Here is a 24,254-nt window from a genome sequence, read left to right on the forward strand (position 1 = left end):
TCTGTCTCCCTAGCCAATTTGTCCTCGATAGCCACCCGTGCTGCTCTCTCGGCATCAACTCCTGGGTACGCTGAACTAAGTCTCACGCGACTATTGCCTCCAACCTGGTGGTCAGCTCCTCCCGAGCCCTCTGTGCATCCACCAAGGCAACCTCACGTCCAGCCGAGACATACTCCGAGTTCTTCAAAGCGTACCAGTCATGCCTGGAGGTGGCCACAATCCGTTGGCACAAATGCTAGGAGCCACCTCAAATCCTCCATCACACTCCCCAAAGGCTAAAAACTGAACTGAATAACTCCCTGGTGTCATACAACTGCGCGGACCTGCAATGCCTTCCCTCAAATTCTGTTTGTTCGCAACCTCCAAATCCGTCTCCCTCTACGGCTTATGGCTTCCCTGCCAATGCTTAGCTGCAGGCTTCTTTCTCACAATATGGAAAACCACAACACTTCCTGTGGTTTTCTGTAGCTCAAAATAAATTGGGGGTCTGGGGGCAACGCCCCCAACGGGGTCGAGGGGCAGCGCCCCCGCGGGGTCTGGGGCAGCGCCCCAGCGGGGTCGAGGGGCAGCACCCCCGCGAGGTCGAGGGGCAGCGCCCCCGCCGCCAACACCAATTTACAACCTTCAGAACCCCACGAAAGTCCATGGCGCGCATCATTTCTGTGATATTTTATGATGTCAAAACCCTTCTTCTACACTCCAATATTTTCAGTGTCCAGGCTCCAGATGTCATCGAATCATTTTTCAATCCGTCGTCGTTTTTTTTTTGTTTTTTTTTTTAATAAGGCACTGTAATGTCCCCGATGGCACCCCGGCCATACAACCTCCCTGTACGGTCAACAACAACACTGGCACCTCCAATCGTGCGGCTGCTTGGTCTACCTATGGCGGTCGTTTTGCCCTTACGTAGCTGTGTGGATTGTGCGGGCTTCGTCTCTTTTTTTTTTCTTTTCCCTTTTGCGGCTGTTGCGCGTAACCCTTGTTGTGCGTGTTGATCAGGCCGTGCGGTGCATGGTCGGGCCGTGCGGTGCGTCTTCCTCCTCCTCTATCCCTTGCTGTGCGGCGGTGTTCGGTGTTGTGCGGTGTGCGGCGTTTTAACCTTGCACGGCGGTGTCTTCATGCCGCGCTTTATATTTTTCGCGGCCTTCGGTGGCTCCCACCGCACGGTGGTGCCACCGTCAATGGTTCCACCGCACGATGGGTCCACCGTCGGTGGTTCCACCGCACGATGGCTCCACCGTCGGTGGTTCCACCGCACAGTGGCTCCACCGTCGGTGGTTCCACCGCACGGTGGCTCCACCGTCGATGGTCCCACCGCACAATGGTTCCACCGCACGATGGTTCCACCGCACGGTGGCTCCACCGTCGGTGGTTCCATCGTACGGTGATGCCACCTTCGATGGGCCCACCGTACGGTGGCCTTTCTCTTTTTTTTTTGGTACTTTTACGTTTTTTGTTTTTTTTATATTTTTTTTTTTTCTTCCAACCGTACGGTCATCTGCCGTATGGCCCCGTACGGTGGCGTTTTTTTCACAATTTTTTTTTTTTTTTGTGTCCCTTACGATCGCTGTCGTACGACCGTGCGATTTTTTTTTCTCTTTTTTTTTTTTTTTTGGTAAGTTCTCTAAAGAGTCTTCGGCTCGGGTCCTCTGTCTCTGGGATCGCCCTTCATCCTTCTCGGTTTTCCTCGCCCAAAAGTCTCCTGCTTTTCTCCTGTGCCTCTCAAGTCACTTGCCCGGCCTCTTAGGTCCCCTTCCATCCTCTTGGGTCCCCCTTCGGGCTCTCGGGTGTCCGTCTGGCCTCTCGGGTCCCCTGCGCGCAAAGCGTGATAGGGTTTCAATTTAAACCTATTGGTGGCAAGTTTATTTTCCATGGCCATCCGAAGACCTGGAACCACAAATTCTATAGGGACCACGGTCTCCTTCCCGTACATAAGAAGAAGAAGGATAATAAAGATTTTGAAGGCTGCGGCCTTCCACACAGGGTTCCAATCGTTGCCGACACTCTTCGGATTATTTACGTCGCCAGGGTTTGGGGTGTCTCCCTTTCAATATTCTCTGTATTCTGGAGGATATTGATCTGGCTCCTCTCCTTCGACGCTTAATACGTTACAGGAGGGTGAGAACATCTCATAGTCCTCCTGCTGCCAATGGAACAATCCATTTAGTGAATCTGTGTCATCCTCCGAACAGCAACCTCCGATTTTTAATATGCCTTCGGCATCTGGGTCCATCCCCTCTCTCCTTTCGTCTCGTGGGTCATTTTCCCTCTCGGATTCAGATCCCGAGGAAGAGGCAAGTTCCTCGCTCACCAACTGCGTCCGGAGATCAATAGTGAATTTCTTGCCTCCGCTCTCCATCGAGAGTGTATTTCGTTTCCAGTTGTGGTTTGCTTTCGCTGCCACCAACCATCCTCTTCCAAGTATGGCGTCATACCCTTTCTGTTTCAATGGAATGACCACGAAGTCGAGTACAAAAGGTTGTGCACCCACGGTGACTTGCTGTGCCATCAACATGCCGAGGGGTTTAATCCCGTGCTGGTCTGCACCTAGCAGATTAAACGTAGGTGGCCACAGAGTGGGCTTTCCTAGCTTTTTCCATGTGTTCTCCGGAAGGACATTTACTCCGGAACCGCCGTCCACTATAGTATCCGTCAGGATGGTGCCCAGGATACCCATCTCCACCACGGTTGGGTGTCGGCCATTGTTGACGGTAAGTACAACTGGATTTGTTGCCGAGCTTCCTAGTATGGGAGCGTCCATGTCTCTCGGTTTGGGTTTATTAGCCTTTGTGCCCAACAACACTGTCCCCAATTGCGGTATGGTGTGTAGGAGGTCTTCCAGTTTCACAGGTACCTCCATTTGGAGCATCTGTCGTACAATGTTCCTCTCCGCGTCTGTGCAATAAGGTCCAGATGACTCGTGTGTCTCTCCCTGTTGGGCTTTCATGGCCCTTTCTATTTCCTCCCTTGCCTCTGTCATTCTCTGCTTCTCGGTGCGGGGATGGGGGTATCGGGCTTCCTTTGCCTGCCCTCGGGTAAGAGCAAGGATGGCTTCTTTACCTCGTGTGTTGCCTTCGATATCAATCAGATTGGCCCCTACGCCAGACTTCGGACAATCGGCATCTTCATGGTCACCGGGGCCACACCACCGACATAGCTTTTGAGCGGTGTCATTGTTATTACACTCTCGTGCGTAATGACCCCATTGATTGCAAGCCCTACATTGAATCATCGGGCGTCCCTTCGCGTCGTATTGCACCCTGTTTCTGGTGGAATTATTATTATTCCCCCGTCCGCCTCGTTGGTTTCCTCGGTAGCCTCCGGAAGATGCATTATTGTTTGAATCCGATGTGGAGGGCTGCTCATGTGCAAAGAGCACTTGCTGGTTACGTGCCTTCAGATTGTATGGGCATTCCTTCGTAGAATGTCCCATGATCTGGCAGATGTCACAGAATGCCTTCTTGGGACAGACACCCTTTGTGTGGCCGCTCTCCTTACAATCCGTGCACCACAGTTCATCATCCTTGCTTGTGGTCCCCTTCATTGTCTTAAACTCTTTTAACATCCGTTCCATATCCCTCTAAAGGGCCGTGACTTTCTGCTTCGGCTTCTCATCACTGCTACTCTCTTCTTCCGACGTATCATCTTCAGAGGATGAGGAAGATCTATTCTTCTTCTTTTTGGCCGTCTTATTTTCACTTTCCAAGTCCATGGCCCGGTTGTATGCATCATCGTAGGATGTCAGAGGCACAATTTTCATCTTTCGTCGTAGCTTAGGGTTCAGACCCTCGACAAACCACCGCTTCTTTAAGCCATCAGCCGGTTGGCTTTCCATCTTTCCGACTAATTCCTTTAGCCGGCGGCCATATGCCCGTACGGTCTCCTCCTTTCCTTGCTTTGTTCCATAGATTTCCGAGACTATCTCATTATCATCTCGGAGAAGCCGAAATTCCTTCTTGAATGCTTTCTTCAATTCATCCCACGTAGTTACCCCGGTTTTATCCAAGTCTGAATACCAGTCAATAGCCACTCCTCTCAGTGTGGCGGGGAACTGCTTCATCCATTCATCCTGGTCAGTCACCCCGTTGGCTGTCCAAATGGTTTCGCAGGTATGGCAATGCCGTGCGGGATCATCTTTGCTATCCCCGTTGAATTTGGGCAACTTCTGTTTGGTCGCCATTGATGGAAGTCGTCCACTTGGAGGTGGTTGTGGCCGTGTCTGCCCTTCGGCGCTGCTCCCTCCGATACCGCTGATGTCTCTTGTGGTGGTCACCAAAGGTACGGTGTTCTGCCTTGTACCTACCGTGCGGTTAGCTTCCCCTTCGCCGTCACCCATGCCCGGCTCCCTTCGGTGATCCTCCCTTTGTGGCGTGAGAGCGACTACCATGCGGTTAGCTTCCCCTTCGCCGGTGCGTGGCTCCCTTTGGTGATCCTCCCTTTGTGGCGTGAGAGCGACTACCGTGCGGTTAGCTCCCCCTTCGCTGTCACCTGTGCCCGGCTCCCTTCGGTGATCCTCCCTTTGTGGCATGAGAGATAAGTTTTTGAACCGATCTCGAGTCTCTTCAACTAGTTCTCTCCGTAACCTAGTTTCCTCCAGAAACTCTTCGAGGCTTCTTGCTCTACAGTAGTCCGGCGACGCGTAGAAATTCCCCTCGGCTTCTGCACCTTCCGTGACACCTCCTTGGTTCCCTTCGAGCAACCCTTCAGCAGGTCGTCCTTCGACAAGTTGCCTCAGCCTCCGTCTACGTTCTACACGTTGTTCCAGAATCAAAGCCTTCTGCGCTTCTAATTTCTTATTTCTGTCTTTATTCAATAAATTGGGCATTAATTGTGGTACAATTTCATGTTTCACAACACATAAACCAAAACACAACACGTCTTTATTAATTCATTCTTTTGTATACAATCAACATAATTCTTCGCTTCCAACAGTGTTCTTTATTTCTCTCCCTTCACAATTTAAGGATTATTTGTCCGTCGTCGGTCCTCTCTACGTCCGTCATCCTGGCGCTCATGAAATTCTCGTAAGATGTGCTGTCGTCGGTTCTCACGGTAGGTGTCTTCTCTGCGGTTTTGAAGAGCCAAAAATGCTTGAGCCAAAAGGTTAGGCAAATTGCTCATCAACCGATTCACCGCCGGGCTTACACCAAGCGTGCTCCACACAGCATCCTCTGGAACAGCCTCAATGGTGGCTTCCCTCCGTACGTGTGTTTCGATGGCCGCCTGAAGGATGAAAGAGAAATCTTTTGTGAGTGCTCGTTCTCCTTCGAACAGTTCTTGGTGATCTTCGTCAGGGTTACTGCTCGTCCCCTCGGGCAATGGTTGTCCCATTATCCTTGTGCCATGTAGTATATTCCCGTCCCTCTCGAAATAATTTCGGCAACGACGCCAAATGTTTACCTCACTGGGTAAACAGGAAGAATACAGAAATCGAACAGCAATGCACAATGCAAATACAAAAGAAGTACCAGAATAAGCTTGCCATTAATGTCAAAAGATGTTCATATTATAATGTGTCGCCAACATTACATGTCCTTCAACACCCGGAGGTGGTACAATATATGACAGCCGAACGATTGCGACACAACCGTCGCAACTCCAACTACCTACCCGTCGGCTAACTAACTGACCGCCGTAACTCATTATTACTGACGACAACATAAACATAATATACCAACATAACATAATGATTATTCCCGTCAACACTGCCCAAATCTGATATTTTCTTCACGCCAAACCAACTGTGATCACTTATTATTACCATAACAATGAATTTACACACCAATAGTGGTGCCAAAGCCCTTTAGTTTATTTATTAGTGGATTTCCAGGCAAGAGAATGGTACAGATGGCCAAGGGAGCTGTACGGCTGGCATTTGTGGCTTATTTCTTACTGGAAATCACACACAACTTGCTCAGATCTGCAGATTAAGACCAATTGTTGCTGTTGTACATGTGTTCTTTGCTGACTGTAATCTCTAATGGTCAATTTCTGAGAAGATATTGCTGTTGTAGTGCTGCTGAGGGTGTAGGATTCCGTCCACACCATCAAATAATAGAGAGTTTTCGTCCTCCCTGGGCTGCCATAGCTGGATACGTGCTGCTGCAGTCCTCCGATGTGCAAAGCTTGCAAAAATTAACAAATCATGAATGCCCAATTGAATCGTACAAGCCTCTTTAATCAAATCGAACCCTAGAGGCATCATAGAAAGATTCTTTGGAATCTTTTATTCTCTAAAAAGTGACGCCCACATGAGAGGAGATCTCCAACATGAATAAACAACCACCTTTTAAGTAATTGAAGTTCACCTAGGAAGGTGTGCAAGGACTTTTAAAATAAAGTCATTTATTATGTTTTATTAGTAACTTACAAGTTACTTTATTAGATTTTCTATTTTTAGAAAATGACTTAAGTAACTTTTATATTATAAAGTTACTTTATTAAACCCACCAAAGTCAAAAGAAATGACTAATCTAAGTCCCCTTTGGCTAGCGAATTCATCTCCAAACATCAACTTCACCTATGAAGATGGGTGAGAAGTGAATTTGGGCTCTGAATGGCACTAGAGAAGAGGGGACATTACAGGAAGACCCACCATCAGTTCATGAACACATGCGTGGCACTCAGAATTTAATGATAATCAAATTAAGGATATTATATACCATTGTTGACTATATCAACAAGGTTGATAATAGAATGGAACATTAATAGTAAACATCGATAGTAAGTTTGGGAGACGGTGACTCATACCCATGACTAATCCATAGTAGCAAATGACTTTGCTAGCAGTTCCTTCCCCCTTTTGCCTTCTCTCCCTAGCTCCTCTGGAACCCCGAGGTTCCGAAGATCCTTTGCTTCTCTTCCTCTCTCTATCCCGGAACTCCAGAACCTTGAGGTTCCAAAGTCTTTCCTTAGCCTTTTTGAAGTTCCTTGCTCCTTCCCTTGTCTTCCCCAACTTCGGGAGTCCGAGCTTCCGAAGTCTCCGGACTTCCTTTCGACTAGCGACACTTCCGGATGGCGTGATCGACACTCAAGGCTTTTAATGCTCCGACAGTTTTGGTCACTTGAGCAGTTTCTTTTGTGGAGCCACAAGGGTGCATTAAGTGTTTTTGGCAAGATTTCCATCGGGGAGGTACGGGGCCATGCTTGGTGACTTATGTCATGTCTGACTTTGGAAGGTTAGTCAGTCCACCTTCCTCAGAGTTGCCTTTGAGGTATGGCTAGGTTGCTTGCATGTACAAGCCAAGTGCATGCACTTCCCTGCACTTCCAGACGTGCAGGACCCACAGGGAACCCAGCCGCCTGGGCAAGACCCTGGTGGGACCCAGGTCGAACCAAGGAGGACCCAAGCGAACCCAAGCCCGTGGGTTCCCAAAAACGGGGCCCACGGGTTAGACAACAAAGAAAAACAATTTAAAAACAAATTTTTTAATCTTATTTTAGCATATAAATCCTAATCCGCCCCTTTATGATGCATTTCATGCATCAAAACATGCATTCAACTCATTCTACTTGCATTTCTGAAGATTTTTTCTCTACAATCAGGTTTCTTAGTTTTTGTATTTTTCTTTGAAGGTGACGACCACGAAGGTGTGAGACACGCATCAAAGGTGTAGGAATCACCGAAGAAAGAAGATTTAGCCATTAAATGTAAGTGAATCTGAATTTTTCCAAGTTTTTTTCAAATTTTTAAATTTTTTTTTAAAGTTTTTTTAATCTTTTTTAAAGAAGTCTTGTATATTTTTTTACACTTTGTATGCATAGTATGGGGTTATAATGCCAAAATTTTAATAATTTTTTTCAATAATGTTGTGCTTTCTCTTTTCATTTAGGTGCATTATTTATATAATCATACATAATGGCTGGAACTGGAAGTGCAAGTGCAAGCTCTAGTTCAGTTGCAAATGTCTGAACTGAAAATAACCTCTTTAAAATTGATCAAGATTCACCACTTTGGCATTATACAACAATGATCAAGCCAATGTCTAGTGGTGGGGGTTTTGTTTGGCAGTGCAGCCATTGTGGCACTGAGTATACCAGCTCATACTTTCAAGTGAAAAGCCACCTTTGTTTCATCCCTGGACGTGGAATAAAATTTTGTAAGGGATCAAATGGCAGGGGGCTGTCAAAAGCTCTAGTTTTGGGATATATTAGAGAACAAGAGGAAGATGATAGCAAAAGTAGCAAAGCAAAGACTGATCATCCTCTTGTCCATCCAAGCTCAACGTCTAAGAGGCCTTCTAGTAGCATTGGCTCGACAAGACCAGCTGGTTCACATCCTTTCATGCAAAACCCACCAGTTGATGCAGTAGAGAATCAGAATGTTATGGCTACACGGAAAAGAGGCCCATTGGATTTGGCCTTCAAAAATGAACTGAGAGAGATTGCAGATTCCAAAATTGCGCGTTGCCTTTATGGCAATGGGCTTCCTTTCAACCTTGTTAGATCACCTTACTTTCGGGACATGGTGCATACTCTTTGCAATACACCTTCTGATTATGTTTGTCCAGGGTATGAAAAGGTGAGAACCACCTTATTGGCAAAGGAGAAAGCATACGTAGAGTCACAGTTGAAGGTCATCAAAGATACATGGCAGGAAACGGGTGTGACCATTGTTTCTGATGGATGGAAAGATTGTAAAAATAGGCCATTGATCAATGTTATAGCAGTGTGTCCTAAAGGGGCAATGTTTTTGAGAGCAGTGGATTGTGAGGGGCAAGTGAAAGATGCAAGTTTCATTGCCAATATCTTGATAGAATGCATTGACATGGTGGGGCCTCAAAATGTTGTCCAAGTTGTAACTGACAATGCTAAAAATTGTAGGGCAGCAGGGCCTATAGTGGAGGCTACATATGGTCACATCTTTTGGACACCATGCGCAGTACACTCACTCAATTTAATCATGCAAAAGCTTGGCACACAAATTGATTGGGTGAAAAAACTGTATGCGGAAGGCGAGGAGATTCAAATGTTTGTGACTAATCATCATATGTCACAAGCCATTTTCAGGACCTTCTCCAAGTTGGAGTTGTTGAAGATAATTTATAATTACTAATTTTAAATTTTATTTTTTAATTTTTTAGTTTTAAATTTGTATTTTTTATAGACTTACATTTGATATATGTTGTGTATTTTGTTATGTCATGTTAGATTGCTGAAACATGATTTGCATCTCACACACTCGTTTTAAGATGACTTCTGAAGGTGCGAGATGCCTTGAGTTCTATGGTCATCAATAGCTTGTGGAGTGTATGGAAGCAGTCCCACACAGAAAGAGCTCTAAAAGTAAGAGCATTGATCCTTAGTGAGAAATGGTGGGATGATGTGGAATATGTTTTGAATTTCAGTGAGCCCATCATGAGCATGATCAAGTATGCTGATACTAATCGCCCATGTTTGGGTGAGATTTATGATGGCATGGATTGCATGGTGGAAAAAATAAAAGAAGTAATAAATAGAAAAGAAAATGACCCAACGGAAACATTTTTCAAAGTTGTGTAGAAAATTGTTGTTGATCGTTGGAACAAGATGACCACCCCCTTACATCTCTTAGCATTTGCTTTGACACCAAAATTTTATAGTGCAGAGATGCTTGCAACACCAAGGAGGGTGCCACCATATAGAGATGCAGAGGTTGCTTCTGGCTATAGGGTTGCCTTTAAAAAGATATATCAAGATGAGGAGACAAGAAATATTGTCTTGAGGGAGTTTGGCCAATTTGTATCTGCAAAAAATCATGATGTTGTAGCTCTTAATGCTAGATATGGGATGGATGCTGATGAGTGGTGGTATGTACATGGTCAAGGCTCCATTTACTTGCAGCCTCTTGCAATTAAACTTAACTCTCAAGTATGTATCTTTTTATTTTTTATTTTTATAGTTTTCCAATTCCATTTGATGCTATTATATTTTTATTTTATAATTTTAATTTATAAATTTCTAATTATGTTTTAACTTTTAACAGGTTGTAAGTTCTTCTTCAGCTGAGCGGAATTGGAGTACATACTCCTTCATCCACTCAGTCAAACGTAATTGTTTGGGTGCAAAGAAAGCTAAGGATTTGGTCTACGAACACTCCAACCTTCGTTTGTTGTCACATAAGGACCCTAGATATAGTGAGGGTGTAACAAGGAATTGGGATCGAGCCCCTAAGTGTGCTGATTTAGATGCCACAGTTGCACAACTTTGCCAAGTCTCTATAGACGAGGCAGTTATGGAATTTGAGAGAGACATAGCTAGTGGGAGTGGCATTCCACTTGATATTGGTTCAATTGATGCTGAATTTGAACCACTTGATGACCTTGAGCTTGGGTTGGATGCTTCAGATGAAGATGAATATGGAATTTAAATCCCATAGATGGCTTGTAATTTGAATGTTTAACTTTATACTTTATTGTGTCATGACATTTTCACATTTTGAAACTTAAAACTTGAATATTATCTTTTTTGTAAATTATGAATATGATATTACATTTATAATTTACGATATATCAATATCAGAATATTTATTGGCATTGGCAATTATGGATTTATGATTTATGATTTATCTGTTATCATTTATGCATCATTGTATGGGAAAGTTACATTGTATGTTTCATATTTGTATGTTTGAACTGTGAACATATATAATTTTGATGTTTAAAGTTTGAACATATATATATATAAAAATTAAAATATATATATGTGTGTGTGTGTGTGTGTACGGATGAACCCGAACCCATACCCAAGAAAGAAAAAAAATGTCGAATCCGAACCAGAACCGGTAGCTTCGGTTCAGAGTTATGACAAGCTCCTAGCAAAGCTCAAGGAAGAAAATGCACAACTTATCTCAGTGATCCAAAAGATCACTAATTCTTCAGAAAATGTTGATCCCTTGACTTCCTCTACTTCCGAAGAGTCCATCAAACAGGTTGAAAAAGTTGCTCAAAAGGCCAAAGCTATTGACTCTTAGGTAGATCAACTGGTAGATCAGAGTACTCAAGTGGTGAAGAAAGCCTTACTAGAGCTAGGCAATGTAAGTACAGCAAAGATGAAATTGAACAAGACTTTAGAAGCTTTTAAGCAAAGTCTGGAATCTATAGAAAGAGAACTGAAAATTTGGCATGAAATGGATCAAGTAAAGATGGAAATCATGTGCAACAACACTGTGATACCAAACAGAGAAAGGTATATTGAGTTTGAGGAGCTTATGATCAATAGGTCATTAGTTGTCAAGGACTTGATTAAAAATCTTGAAGCTGCTCTTGAAATGAGTACTGAAGTGGAGCAGGATATCATCTCCAATTTTGAGGAAATGTCTTGTAAGATGGTAAGTCAAAATGAAGAGTTGCCTCCTGAGAACGTGATATTTTCTAAGTTGGTGTCAAGGCTTCATCAGGAGCTTGAATCTGAGCAATTTATAGTGGCTTCAATCAATAGGTTTGTGAATTGCCATGTTTTTCTTGACAAGATGCAAATTGTTCTTGAAGAACATAGAGTAGCAACAGTGAGATACTTCAAGGTCACCATCAAAACTGTTGTTGTTACAAGGTCCAAATCCTGGTGAATTACACGAATCAATCAACAAGTTTCAAGCTTTCATGGCCAGGAATAATGAAGAACAAGGAGTGTCTCTTGGCACTTAAATCATGTTTTTGTTTTATATATTTTCCTTTCGACTAATTACATGTAGTATCAAAACTTGTAATTACAAGTAGTCTCATTACCTATAATCTTGTAACTTGTAATTACATGTAAATAAATTACAAGTTGAAACACAATAGGACTGTAATTTGGAATAAGTCATAGCTAGTTATAGTGGTTGCGGAAAAAGTCTTAGTTAGTTGGACTTCTCCAACTTTTTCCTCTCCTATATATATTGGAGGGTGCTCTATGGAATTTTTATCTTTTTAGCAAGCAAGAAAACTCTGTAGAGATTTACAGTGATAAAAACTTTGTATATCCATTGTGTTCTTATGTCACGGTGATATACTTGAGATTCTGGTGAAGTTGTTGAAGAGAACTTTAATCTAATTTCTTGTAGACATTGTGTAGCTAAGTGTTCATAATAGAGAGAGAGAGAGAGAGAGATTATAAGACTTTGTGCTTGTAGTTGCTCCTACTTATAGTAGTCTAGACGTGCACAATACCGACAAACTTTGAGCTGTTGTAAGTTGTATATTATTATCATATTAATCATTCTGGAAGGTAGATAGGACAATAGACAAGTGAAGACTTTGAGCTTTGCTTCTATATTCCCGTCCCAGGGAAGTGACGAAAGACTTTGCCCTTTCATAGAAACTTTGCTTCCTTTCATATAAAGCATCTTTATTGCTCCTGAAATTTCTAAATTTCTATATTTGTTACTTAGTTGCAGTTTCTTTTCTGAAAAGAGAAAAAGAAAATCATCCTTTCTGAAAAAAGAGAAAAGATGTTGTCCTACCCAAGTTAGATTAGTGTTTAGTTTGTAATAGCAGGAAAGGGGGAGCCTTCCCTTAAGATTAGGAGAGTTTTTAACTCACACGTGGCTAAAACCGTAATTTTGCATGCCTTCCCAAGTGTAAAAAAAATTCAACCAACAATATCTGACAAAGAGAATGAGACTGGCTTGAAGACAAGGATGCCATTTCACAAATTTTCCACCATTTTTGCTTAGGGTTCAAATTTCTAAGTGGGGGCTATGGGAGACTCCTAGGCATCCCCGAGACGGCCAAGAGACTCCTAGGAGTCCCTGAGATGTCACGGAGATGTTTGAATGTCCCCGGCATCTCCAGACATCCCAATGGCAGTGATGGGACAGCAAGGGACGCCCCATCCCCATCCCAAAGATGTCCCCGTCTTAGAAACGCAAGGGTTTGGGGAGGGAAATGTGTCCCCATCGTTCACTGAATAAAACCTAATGGACAACAATTATAGGTATAGACCAGCGCAAAGAAAACGTAGTATAACAAAAGCCAAGCTTGTGTCAGTTAGATTTCGCTCACATTAGCAAAGCTCATTGAACAGAAAACAAACTTACTCATTAAATATAAGAAACCTTTAAATATTTTAAAACAGGAATGTATGTTTTCTATATAATATGATCAAAGAGAATAAGCCAGCTCCATTAATCCCAAAAATGCAGATCTAATTTTATTTATTCAAGGCTCCAGGTAAATACAGTTATGTTATGGTCAATTTAGCATTAGAGACAACTGTAGGAGCAGGCTTGGAATCCAAAAAACAAACTTGAGATAAGCATCCAAAACCAAACCGGATGTATTTGATAAAACAGTCACACAAGAGAAAATTAGTCATTTGTATCAAGACATTCCTTCTTAAACTATCTTTTACACTGAGTACAGAAACAACTTAACATGCATGCTTGGAAAGGATATCTTCAAGAGAAAGACTCATCTGTCAGACAATAATTTATTCTCTACCACAAATTTAGCAGCCATGTCATCGAGAAATATTTGCAGCTTGTTTTGGTTTCATTATGAGTATTGTTTACCCTTAGCTCCAAATGTTTAAATAAGCTCTTCCTAAAAGGTCGTCATGAAATCATTATAAATATTTTAAATTTGAAACAACTGACTAGCAATGCCAGTGTTTCAAATTAGAGATCATTTCAAATCATACTAATTAGTAATTACTATTGATCGGTGCCTAAAACAATAATAATGATAATCTCATAAAAGATAACCTGCTCAGTCACAATGTTGAAATCTGTTTAACAAGCAATTGCTTACGTAACAAAGTTTTTTAACATACTGCATCATCCTTTAGTAAGCCCTCTTCATCCACCAATCGCAGGATAGTCTGAACTAAGGCTTGGTTACCGACGATCTCATTTATCTGCACAGCTTTGTAGACAATCAGCCATCATATGAAATGCTATCTGCCTTGTAATATCAACTAAATGAATAATTAAACAGTCAACATATTTGCAAGTATCTTATGCTAGGCTGCAGCTTACCATTTCAGTAAGAGGCATAAATTTATTGTACCACTGTGCATCTTCTTCAAGAGCTATTTTCAGAGTATTCTTTATTCCAGTAGAAAACTGCAGAAGCGCTGCAATTGCCAAGGCTTCCTTTCCATCCATCACAAAACCCCTTTCCAGCCGATCTATTGCAGACTTGATCTGCATTGTTAATATCATATAAACATATCCTTAGTTTGTATCAAGAGAAATTCATCAAACAAGACAGCTCATAAGTGAATTTGCATTGCTAACCAGCCCAGTTTAACAACTTTCATCAAAACTATAGAATAGACAAGCATTATTCAAATGATAAACTTCAACCACAAGAACATATAACTTTCTATAGAGTACATGGATAGGTTGATTTTATTAACATCCACAAGACCAAAATAGTAGTCTGTGGCACCACCAGATACAACCGTATTGATTACCATGCATAAGCTCTTTGTGAGAGTCAAAAAACTAATTTCAGAAAGTACAATAATTTTGTTAGTCTATATAGATATATAGAAGAAAGCACATATTCTACTGCTACAAAAAGTGTCATTTGTTGGGGAATACATTTGTAATATATTAAGATCCATTTATGGATGCTACATAAATGAAAATACCATATAGAGGTATCTTTGAGCAATGGTAAGCCTCCAAAAAGAAGCATTGGAAAGGACAGCTAATAGATCCTTAAAATGGATGAATCGAGCAAGGATATCATGCTGGTAAAATCTGATGAGGGAAATGCTAAATTTCGAACAAAAATATAGGACCACCTTTTAAACAATGTCAATTATCAAAAAGTCGACTAGAACCCATGAATGAACTAATGAAGAGGATGACAATGACCATCTATGATGCATTCAACTTTAAACGATTACACAAAGAATAAACTTATTTCAAAGAGATAAATCATGCCTAGAATGATAGAATCTGTGTTTTCCAAAAGTTCCAAAACTAGTGTAGAATGTAAATTTTTCTCTCTCAGATGTAATATAAGCTGCAGTTCTTCAAAAAACAAAAAGAAAAAATCTAGGTTACCTCCTATCTTGTTAATTGTTCAAGTTCAGGAAAAAATTTGGGTTTGGGTTCATTTTGGGTCCGTCCATGCAAAAACATATAAAAAAATCAGAAATGTAAACATATCTGTATAGCAATAAAAAGGTTCAAAATACCACAGAGCATCGTATAACAAACAAAATCTCCATTAAATATTAAGAATTAAAAATTCTACGATGTCAATTGGTCAAACTCAAATATCGTGATATGTATTAAAATTAAAAATAATAATTTCAAGTGTCAACAATCAGCCATCAAGCATTAGTTTCATATGGTTCTTCAAAAATATCATCATCACCATCCATATTAGATGATGAAGGTGTGGGTATATTAGAAGAACCACAGATAGTGGCACTAGCATTCGCACTTGCACTAGCACTCTCATGCTCACCAACTAGCTCATCCTCAACATCAAGTGCAGCAAGGTAGGAAGTGTTAGCATCCAAGTCAGTATGCTTTGGCTCAATATCCCACTTGCACTAGCACTCTGCTGACTACTAACCTGATGATATATTAGATGATGTGGATACGGTTATATTAGAAGAACCACAGATAGTGGCACTAGCATTCGCACTTGCACTAGCACTCTCATGCTCACCAACTAGCTCATCATCAACATCAAGTGCAGCAAGGTAGCAAATGGTAGCATCCAAATCAGTATGCTTTGGCTCAATATCCCACTTGCACTAGCATTCTACTGATTACAAACCTGTACTTCTAAAGTTTGCAACAGAAAACATACAGGCTGGCAGTAAGCAGGCTTTGATACCACTATAATATCCCATACTGATTTATTTTGATAAAAACTTGCAATTTTAAAATTTTAGCTGTTTATGCATTTCATCAAACTGTTTTGCGTGCCAGGTTTAATGAAGTATTTATGAATTGCAATGCTTAGAACAGCAATAACCTTAAATATGAATTTTGAATCCATCACAATAAAACAAAGTTTTCATATAGGCATTATGTCAGATAGTTAACACTCTGTCTTTTGAGTACGAAAAAGTTTACAATGAAATAGAACTACTCAAATTTGTAAAATTTTCTGCTACAAAATTTTGATACCAATGTTTATTCATTAGCAAAGACCTTCATTTAAAATACAGTGATTACAAATATAATAATTTTCCTGACCTTGTACAAGTGCATGTAACACAATTTAATCCAAGTACTCCCTTGAACTAGCATTTGACTTGTAGATTCACGGCTCCTAAGAGGAAGCTCTCAAGTTCCATGACTCCCTTTAAAGACTACCCAAGTCAAGTATTTTCAATCACGACTTACTGTGCTAGCATTTATTTTTATTCCTTGATGACACCTTTTTGAAATGCCACGATGTCCTTTTTGAAGTCTGCATTGAGATATGGGGTGGTGACAAAGTGTTGTGGGGCCAATCTCTCAAGCACACAAACTTCATAATAATATAGCACTTGTGCTTGACAATTTATTTAAAACCCATGACTTGGATTGCTAGGAACCACAATTCTTATTTTATTTGTCAAATGTCTTTTAAAAAACCAAGTGCTTGCACCTTCTCACCCTCACGACCTCCCTGTTGCTCATTAGCTATCACATCCTTACTAAATGACTATTGAGGTGCGGATGGCAGTTACATGGCTATTCCAACACTTCTTTCGCACTTCTAAACCTACGGTACCATTCTATGTGCCCCTCACACCTCGCACATAGAAGGGAAGGAGATGATTTTGTGAAAGGAAAATCAGTCATTCACAAGTAGATTCAAACTGATTTCCTCATCAGATTTGAAAGAATTTCAGATTTGAAACAAGAACTTTAAGCGTGAAATGTCCTTTTCAGATTATGAAAGATTAATATTAAGAGATGAAAGGAAGTATTTGTAGAGTGATTTTGTATGAATTGGTGGTATTGTTGTTGATGTTGTTTTACAGAGCATGAATTAGTAATGTAGGGCTTGAACTTTCATTTTATCATAAATCTTTTGCCTTGCACTTATATAAGTTTCATTTACAATCGAAATCTTAGCTATAAGGATTCCACACAAATATATTCAACAAATCTTTCACTCAATCTAACAAACATGAAAAACAAATTCTAATCTAACTTGGAGGAATTGAGAACCATCAATGCAAAGACAACATTTGAAGAGCAAAATCACCAACAATTGAACAATGATTTAGATTCAAATAGCTACAGCATATACCAACAATTCTACAAAAACTCTCTTACAAATGAGAGACAGAGGTATATATAGAGTCTCTTACAAAAATGGATGGCCAAGATTGATTCAAGATCAACGGCCAAGATCATGCCAAAAAAACCCTAGAATTGCCTTAATTAGGGTTTACACCAAAAATGGCGCCACCAACATATGGCCCAATAAAAAGATATCTAGTCATCAAATAGAGAATCTTCTAGAAGATTCCTCCCTACATCTCTCTCTCTCTCCTAGCAAACTCCAAGAATCTAGCCAATACAGAATCTAACTCCTCCATGGAAATGCTACGTAAGGTATCATGCTGCAAATCAATCATGTCCAATGAAATCGAGCAAGCATCCAAAGTGTTCTCCCAATCTAGCATGAGCTTCTGCGAACTATGAACATGAATCAACAAAGAGACCAAATCATCTATCTGACTCTTCTTCAAAGAGTCCAACTGACAAAAATACATAAGTTTCATCTTGTCTCTTAATTCAGCTAAGTGTAAACCACTAGCATCACTAACATCAAAACCCAATAATTCCTCAATTGAGGCAAGGATCTTCAACTGAATGTCCTAAATCAATCCTTCCATCTCTGTACAACTCAACTAGGCCCTCTCATAAGTTGATTTCTTCACGGCCAATGAACAATACCAGCCATGGAAATCATATTTGTCTCCACTGTGCACAATGCTCCCGCTGATCAACATGGACTTAGGAATCTTCTTCAAAGCTCTGCGGCGGGGAATAGTCTTTTCCTGAATAGGCCGGAATTCTTCCCAAACTCCCTCCAAATACTAGATTCTAAACATGATCCCTGTTGTCCTATCATATGCCTGGACAAACTGAGTAAGGAAATCATCTGTCTGCTTTCTTGCACTCTCAATCCACCTCTCCACCTCCAAGAGCGTATCTCTCGCTACCTCATAGTGTGAATGTAGGCCATGATCAACCGCAATAGGAGAAATAAGGGTGGGATTCTCACGCCTTATCCCTGCAATATACTCTCTAAGTTTGATATTCTCTTCTATGTACTTCTCCTTCTCTTCAATTTCTCTATCTAACCTTGCGCTGATCGCCTTAAGGTTATCACCAACCTCCTAAAACTCTTGCTCTCTTATAGTACGGCCAAGGGCAACTGAAGTAATCTGGAAATCCATAAGAGTAGCAATGTCTGCTGTCACACCTCAAATAGGAACAGCCACCTACGCAATCCGCATTCCTGTCTCATTCTAGCTATGTGCAACAAAATCTCAGCTCTCTTGGGTTCTTTCTCCTTATTGCTCCTAGCTAAGTAGTCATCAATGTTATCAATAGGTTCTACCTCTATCATTTTCTTACTTTTTTCCATACTTTTCATCAGCAAATTAGGAATAGCGGCCATCTTCATACCATCATCGAGACACATCTCGATCAAGTCCTCTCAATGTCGAGATAACATCATCATCATCATCAGGATTACTCCTGGTCAAATCATTTACTTCCAAAAGGACAGTAGGGGATCCCGGTTGGTCATCATTCTCATTTGGTGGAGCAGATGTCGTTGTGACATGTAACTCCCGAATATTCTCTGGTAGTATCACTGTGTTGGAACATTGTTGGGTTTCCTTATTCTGTTTTGTTATCTCAATTTCCTTAATTGATGAGACTCTGATAGGTGGTGAAGGAATGATAGTCTTTTGTTTCTTTTTCTTTCCCTCCTCAATCCTCTTCCCTCTAGCCTTGACTTCTCCTGGCGTGTTTTTCCTTCTCTTGGGAGCTTGACTCTCTTCATCTGCATGAATCCTGACATCACTGATAGTCCTCTAATCATCTTCGGAAGTAGATTCTTCTGGCTTCATCTTTTCATAAGTGAAGGAAACACCCATGTCAACTAACTTATTCATCTTAATATCCACCCATGTAAGGGAGAAACTCAAGACCTCTCTCATCAATACATTCAGATCAATCTCTTTCGATTCTAACCAATTAGGCAATAAGATTGCCTTCTTCATTTCATTTTCATACTGTGGATGCGTATGATCCCTGTCATCTAACACCTGATCGGGAATGAGGAAAAGTCCACACTTTCTCATGAAATCCACTAGCATTTTGGACCACATTCGTCTCTTCACTGCCTACTCGTCCATCGGGTTGGTCCAATAATCTTCTATGTCTACCTTGTGGATGAACTTCTCTCCCCTGATCCTTCCAACTTTCTTATTTGGATCAAATCTTCTCTTTTCTTGAAGGTTGCAAATTGATCGAATGCAAGCTCCTCACTCGCAGTGCTGGTGGCTAAGGCAGACTGGCAAACCTCCAACGTCTTCCCAATTGAAATAGGGAATGTCATGCCTGTCCTATGCTTCTCTCTCTAAATGAAATCAAACTCTAGAAGTTGTCTCACCACTTCCAACAAGATCATTATGTCAGAAGGATACCTAGGAAGCCTGTAGGGTTCGGATTGAAACCCATGAATCCTAAGGTACGTGAAAGTGGGAAACTAAATATACCACGATCCATATTTATCTATTAGCCATGCTGCCTCCTTAGACAATCTCCTGTGGATTCCGCCTTGTAGCATCCGCGTGATGTACATTGTGAATACGTCATTCACTCTCTTATAGTCTTCAATTCTATACATGTTCAACTGAGGATAGCACTCATGACTCTTGAATTGTCCTTGCCCATTCCCGACTTCACCTCTACATACCAATCCTTTGTATGAAACAAACCATGCAAGCAAGTGTACCAAGTAGGAAGTCATGGCAAATGACTTGGACCGCTCTACATTCCTCAGCTGAAAGTCCAGATTGTCACTTATGATTCTAGGCCAATTTATCAATGTCCCTCTAAGACAATCCTGGATGATGTAGAACATCCATCCATCATATATTGCACCCTACGGCATCCCCATCACTCTGTTAAGTAGGAATACTAAGTCACTATATTCCTCTTTGAAGTTTGTGCACATGAGTGTCTTGGGAGCCTTGGAATGATGAAACCTAGACTCGATTATCCACTCTTTGTTTATTATACTCTTACACGCATCCATCTTCTTCGTGTACCGATCTTCATATTCATCCTTAGTTGCATTCTTCATATCTGCTCCACGTGGAATTCCGAACACTTTAGCAATCGCATCCTCAGCAAGGTAGGCAATGACAACACCCTTAGGAGTCTTGATCATTCGCGAGCGAGGATCATAACATCGTACACACTCCAGGATAAGCTCACTGCATTGTATGGACTGTGTAAATCCAACGGCGTGAAAAATATCACTCTTCATAATGTTTACATATGCTGGGGAAGAAATCTGATTTCTGACTCCGAACATCCGTTGTCACATCAGGTTCAAGCTCAGGAAATGCATGTTTGTATCCGTAATCTCCTTCCATCTGGATGACATCTTGGATTCTAGATAGAATCCAATCTCCATAATCTTCTGTTGTTCTCTTTTTTCCTTAAATCCAGACTTCAACATCGCACCTGTATGAAGCTTGAAGTTAGAACTTAGGAAAAATATAATACTCTTAATAGAATTCCTGACTTCTTAATGATTTAGGCTAATTAGGGTATGAAGTCAAGAAAATAGTCCACACTCTAGGTAGATCTTAACAATTTAAATACAAAATGTGCCAAGATTAGGGTGTGAAACCCTCATGAAATCACACCTCCTTATACTTAGAAATTTCGGGCAAATCATAGTGCAAAGGAGTATACCAAATCGAGAGTGACTAGGGAAAGGTGTGAAAGGTTGTGTTTTCACACAAAATTTATGTTTGAAGACACCTTCCGCAATCAACAGTGGAGGTCACAAATGTAAAGACAACCTGCAACTAATAAATTAACCTCTCAAAACAAGTTGCAATCATTCAAAAATATGCACTAACTTGATAAAAATCAATCTTGATGACGAAAACAATCAATCTTGGGAGCATAGGTATGGCTGGTAAAAGATAAGTTTTTGAGGATAAGCAGCCAATAACACAGTTGCGGACCTGAGACAGCCCTCCAATGGTCTGAAAATGATCCCAAAATGCCTTCAAAATGTCTCCAAATGCAAATCGCTATAGTTGGGGTTGGCTAGACAATAAAAGTTAGGTCTGAAAATTGATGGACAGCCAACAATGGAGGTCAAACCAGCTGAAGCAATGGCGTCAAAACTCAGATCTGCAGTAACCACAGCAAGAAGGAATAATGGCAGCCACCAAGTGTGAAGGGATCCACCAAAATATGGCACCAAACCAAAATCGAAATTTTCCAGCTATGGCGTCACCTCACACAAGTCTGAAAACGTCATCAATGGCCCTCAAATCTGCCAACTTAGGTCTGAGAACAGCAAGCAAGAATGGTGGCATCAACAAAAATCGCCCAAGTTGGAGAAAGAAACTCCAAACACAATAAATCACCCTCCTTAGCAAAATTGCTACCTCACCAAAAATGGCGAAATTCACCAAAAAATCGTGGCTTTTGATCAACAATGGAAGCTACCAATCATGTCGCCTAGCTGGAAAATGGAATGGTAATGGGGAAAAATGGCAGCAAGAAGAGTCTTCAATCAATCACTTTACATGAACACTTGCTCCAAAATCGCCAACTATGGAGAAAATCGCCCTTTGCACCAACACACTTGGCAAACTCAAATAATAAAATGATGCTGGACTCCTCCCTTTAAACTTGCTTTCATCATCAAATCTCACCACACAAGCAATGTGGGATAAAACACTTGTTCTTATACTTGCTTGGGTAAAACTGATTTGCTTATAGAAGGTTGAAAACATTAAATGCTTATTGCAAATCATTTATTAATTGTTTTTCATATTTTAATAATCATCGCCTTTTATTAAAAAACAATTAAAATGGGGCTCATTTATTAAAATATTTCAATTTAAATCTAAAATGGGCCAATTGGGAAAATCGATCCTAGTAAGGATTAAAAATCCTCACAAAATCACTTTTAAAAATCATCAAATATCCCCTTAGGGGAAAATCGACCTCAGTCTGGATGAAAATCCGGACTCAAAATTATCAAACGTCCACAAAAATGGAGCTAGGGGAAAATTGATATAAGTGTGGAATGAAAAATTCCACTTAAAATTAAGTCATCACACAAAAATACCTCTCTGGTGGAAAAACGACCTCAGTCTAGATGAAAATCCGGACTCAAAAATCATGAAAAACACTCTCAGTGGAAAATCGATATGAGTCTGGATGAAAATCCGAACAAAAATCCTCAAAAACTTGTCACAAAAGACCTGGTGGAAAAACGACCCAATTGTGGAATTAAAGCAAACGTCATCTGCAACCTATCCATACCTCCCTGGTGGAAAAACGTGGGTAGTCAGGACAAATCCTGACACTTAGTCAAATTTTATTGCTTCCAGGGGGAAAACGACCCTAGTATGGATTCATAGTGGTGGAAAAATGGAGCAAGTATGGATTTCGGGGGAAATCCATGTCCAGTCTGGATTCTGAGAGGGGAAAACCATGGGTAGTCAGGAATATGAGGGGAAAAGCACCTCTAGTATGGAATTTTGACCTTTTAACCTTAGAATATGGATTTTCATCTGGAAAATGATGATTTGTCCACTCAGAATCAATTAGAAACTTCAAATTTCAATAAAGCTCATCTGAACTTAGCAAATTCACCAAAAATTGGAGCGTAACACAAGGAAATCTATCAGGATAAAGTGCGAAATCAACTTGAATAACTCCCTAGGAGCGAGAAAACAACTCCAGAAGGTCCTGAAAAACACCTTAGCACTTAAAATCACCGATGAGGGCATTTAAAAACACACGTTAACGCTCCAAAAGGGTCAACACTTAGACAAACTAGGATCATTTAGAAATTTCAATTTTACGCGCTTGATCCTATAAGTTCATAACCCTAAACGGCACTAGGCATGATCAAAACTCCGGGCCTCGAGCACGAAAAACACAAAATTGCCCACTAAGCAGCCAAAACCCTAACCTAACAACGCAGAAATAAGGAAAAGAGGGGGTCCCCGTTAGCAATGGGGCGATGTGTGAAAAGGTCACAATAGACAGGTTAGAGTTCTTGTAGAAGGTTAGAATTTAGTAGTTAGGAATAAAGTAGAACTGCTGCAGAAATTGTTGTAATGACAGCCAAAATCAATATATGAACATTTAAGTATGGTGTTTGTTATTTTGGTTTTCTTTTGTTTGCATGGTTTCCTTCAACAGGTTTAGATAGATCCTTTTTGGTGTGCAGGTATTTGATGGATTCGGGTTCATACCATTGGGGATATGCCGATTGTGTATCCCTGTGTATGGTTAGTCTGAGCCTTTAAAATCGTGCTTAGTTCAATTGCAGGTGTCTGTTTGAGCTGCACCAGAATTGGGTGTTTAGGCATGCAACTACAGTCTAAAAATCTTTTTAAGTCTCCCTTGAAGATTGCACCGTTCTTGTGAGGTTGTGAGTTATTCTAGCCAAGCAAGGATTGGTTATGTTGAATCCGTCTACTCGCACACCAGTCTTGTTAATTTTAGGTCTCCTAAACCCTTCTCCTTTGCTTTTATTTCCCAATTTGAGAATCACAACAGACTAGCTTGTTGCAAACATAAGGCCCCTTGTGCTCCCAGCAAAACACATCAACCGTTGAGCTATCCCGCACTCATGAACTGACATTTGGAACCTTAGGTCGTCACCATTGATCAACTAAAACAGCATTAGGGATTCCTTATACAAGAGAGGATAGGATACTCAGCGAGAACATTCTATTCTGCGTTGGCCGGATAGAGTCGTAGCGATACGATTTTAGCCACATCAACACCTTCCTCTTTCCACAATTAAATATAGAAACAATATAAATATACCTTGTAGAAATGATGCCACGATGGTGCTCATGATACCTCATATTAATGTAATATTATCAAAGACCTGCTACATTGTTGATAAGTGTGCTAGGCAATAGGAGATCATTTTGAGTGCAAGCCTCAAACTAAACAAAGGTTTTAGATTACACTTTTCATGTGCTATGAATTATCCATATTTTTCAAATTCGTTATTAATTAAAAGTAAGCAATCAAGACTAACACACACAACTACCATCATAAGTAATATTTCTTGTACTTT

At 40.8% G+C, this 24,254-nt stretch overlaps 1 protein-coding gene across 4 annotated transcripts in view; it reads right to left on the reverse strand.

Moving 5' to 3' along the window:
* Positions 1–24,254, reverse strand: part of LOC131068309 (uncharacterized) — a 374,805-nt gene that overhangs the window by 320,720 nt on the left and 29,831 nt on the right. For all 4 annotated transcript variants that reach the window (XM_058003475.2, XM_058003478.2, XM_058003476.2 and 1 more), the window contains exons 3-4: positions 13,937–14,104; positions 13,732–13,815 (exon numbers count right to left, since the gene is read on the reverse strand). In XM_058003475.2, the coding sequence (XP_057859458.1) occupies positions 13,732–13,815; positions 13,937–14,104 (252 nt within the window). The remainder of the gene's footprint in view (positions 1–13,731; positions 13,816–13,936; positions 14,105–24,254) is intronic.

Source organism: Cryptomeria japonica, chromosome 11 (assembly GCF_030272615.1).
Source record: "Cryptomeria japonica chromosome 11, Sugi_1.0, whole genome shotgun sequence".
In the NCBI taxonomy this organism is placed as follows: domain Eukaryota; kingdom Viridiplantae; phylum Streptophyta; class Pinopsida; order Cupressales; family Cupressaceae; genus Cryptomeria; species Cryptomeria japonica.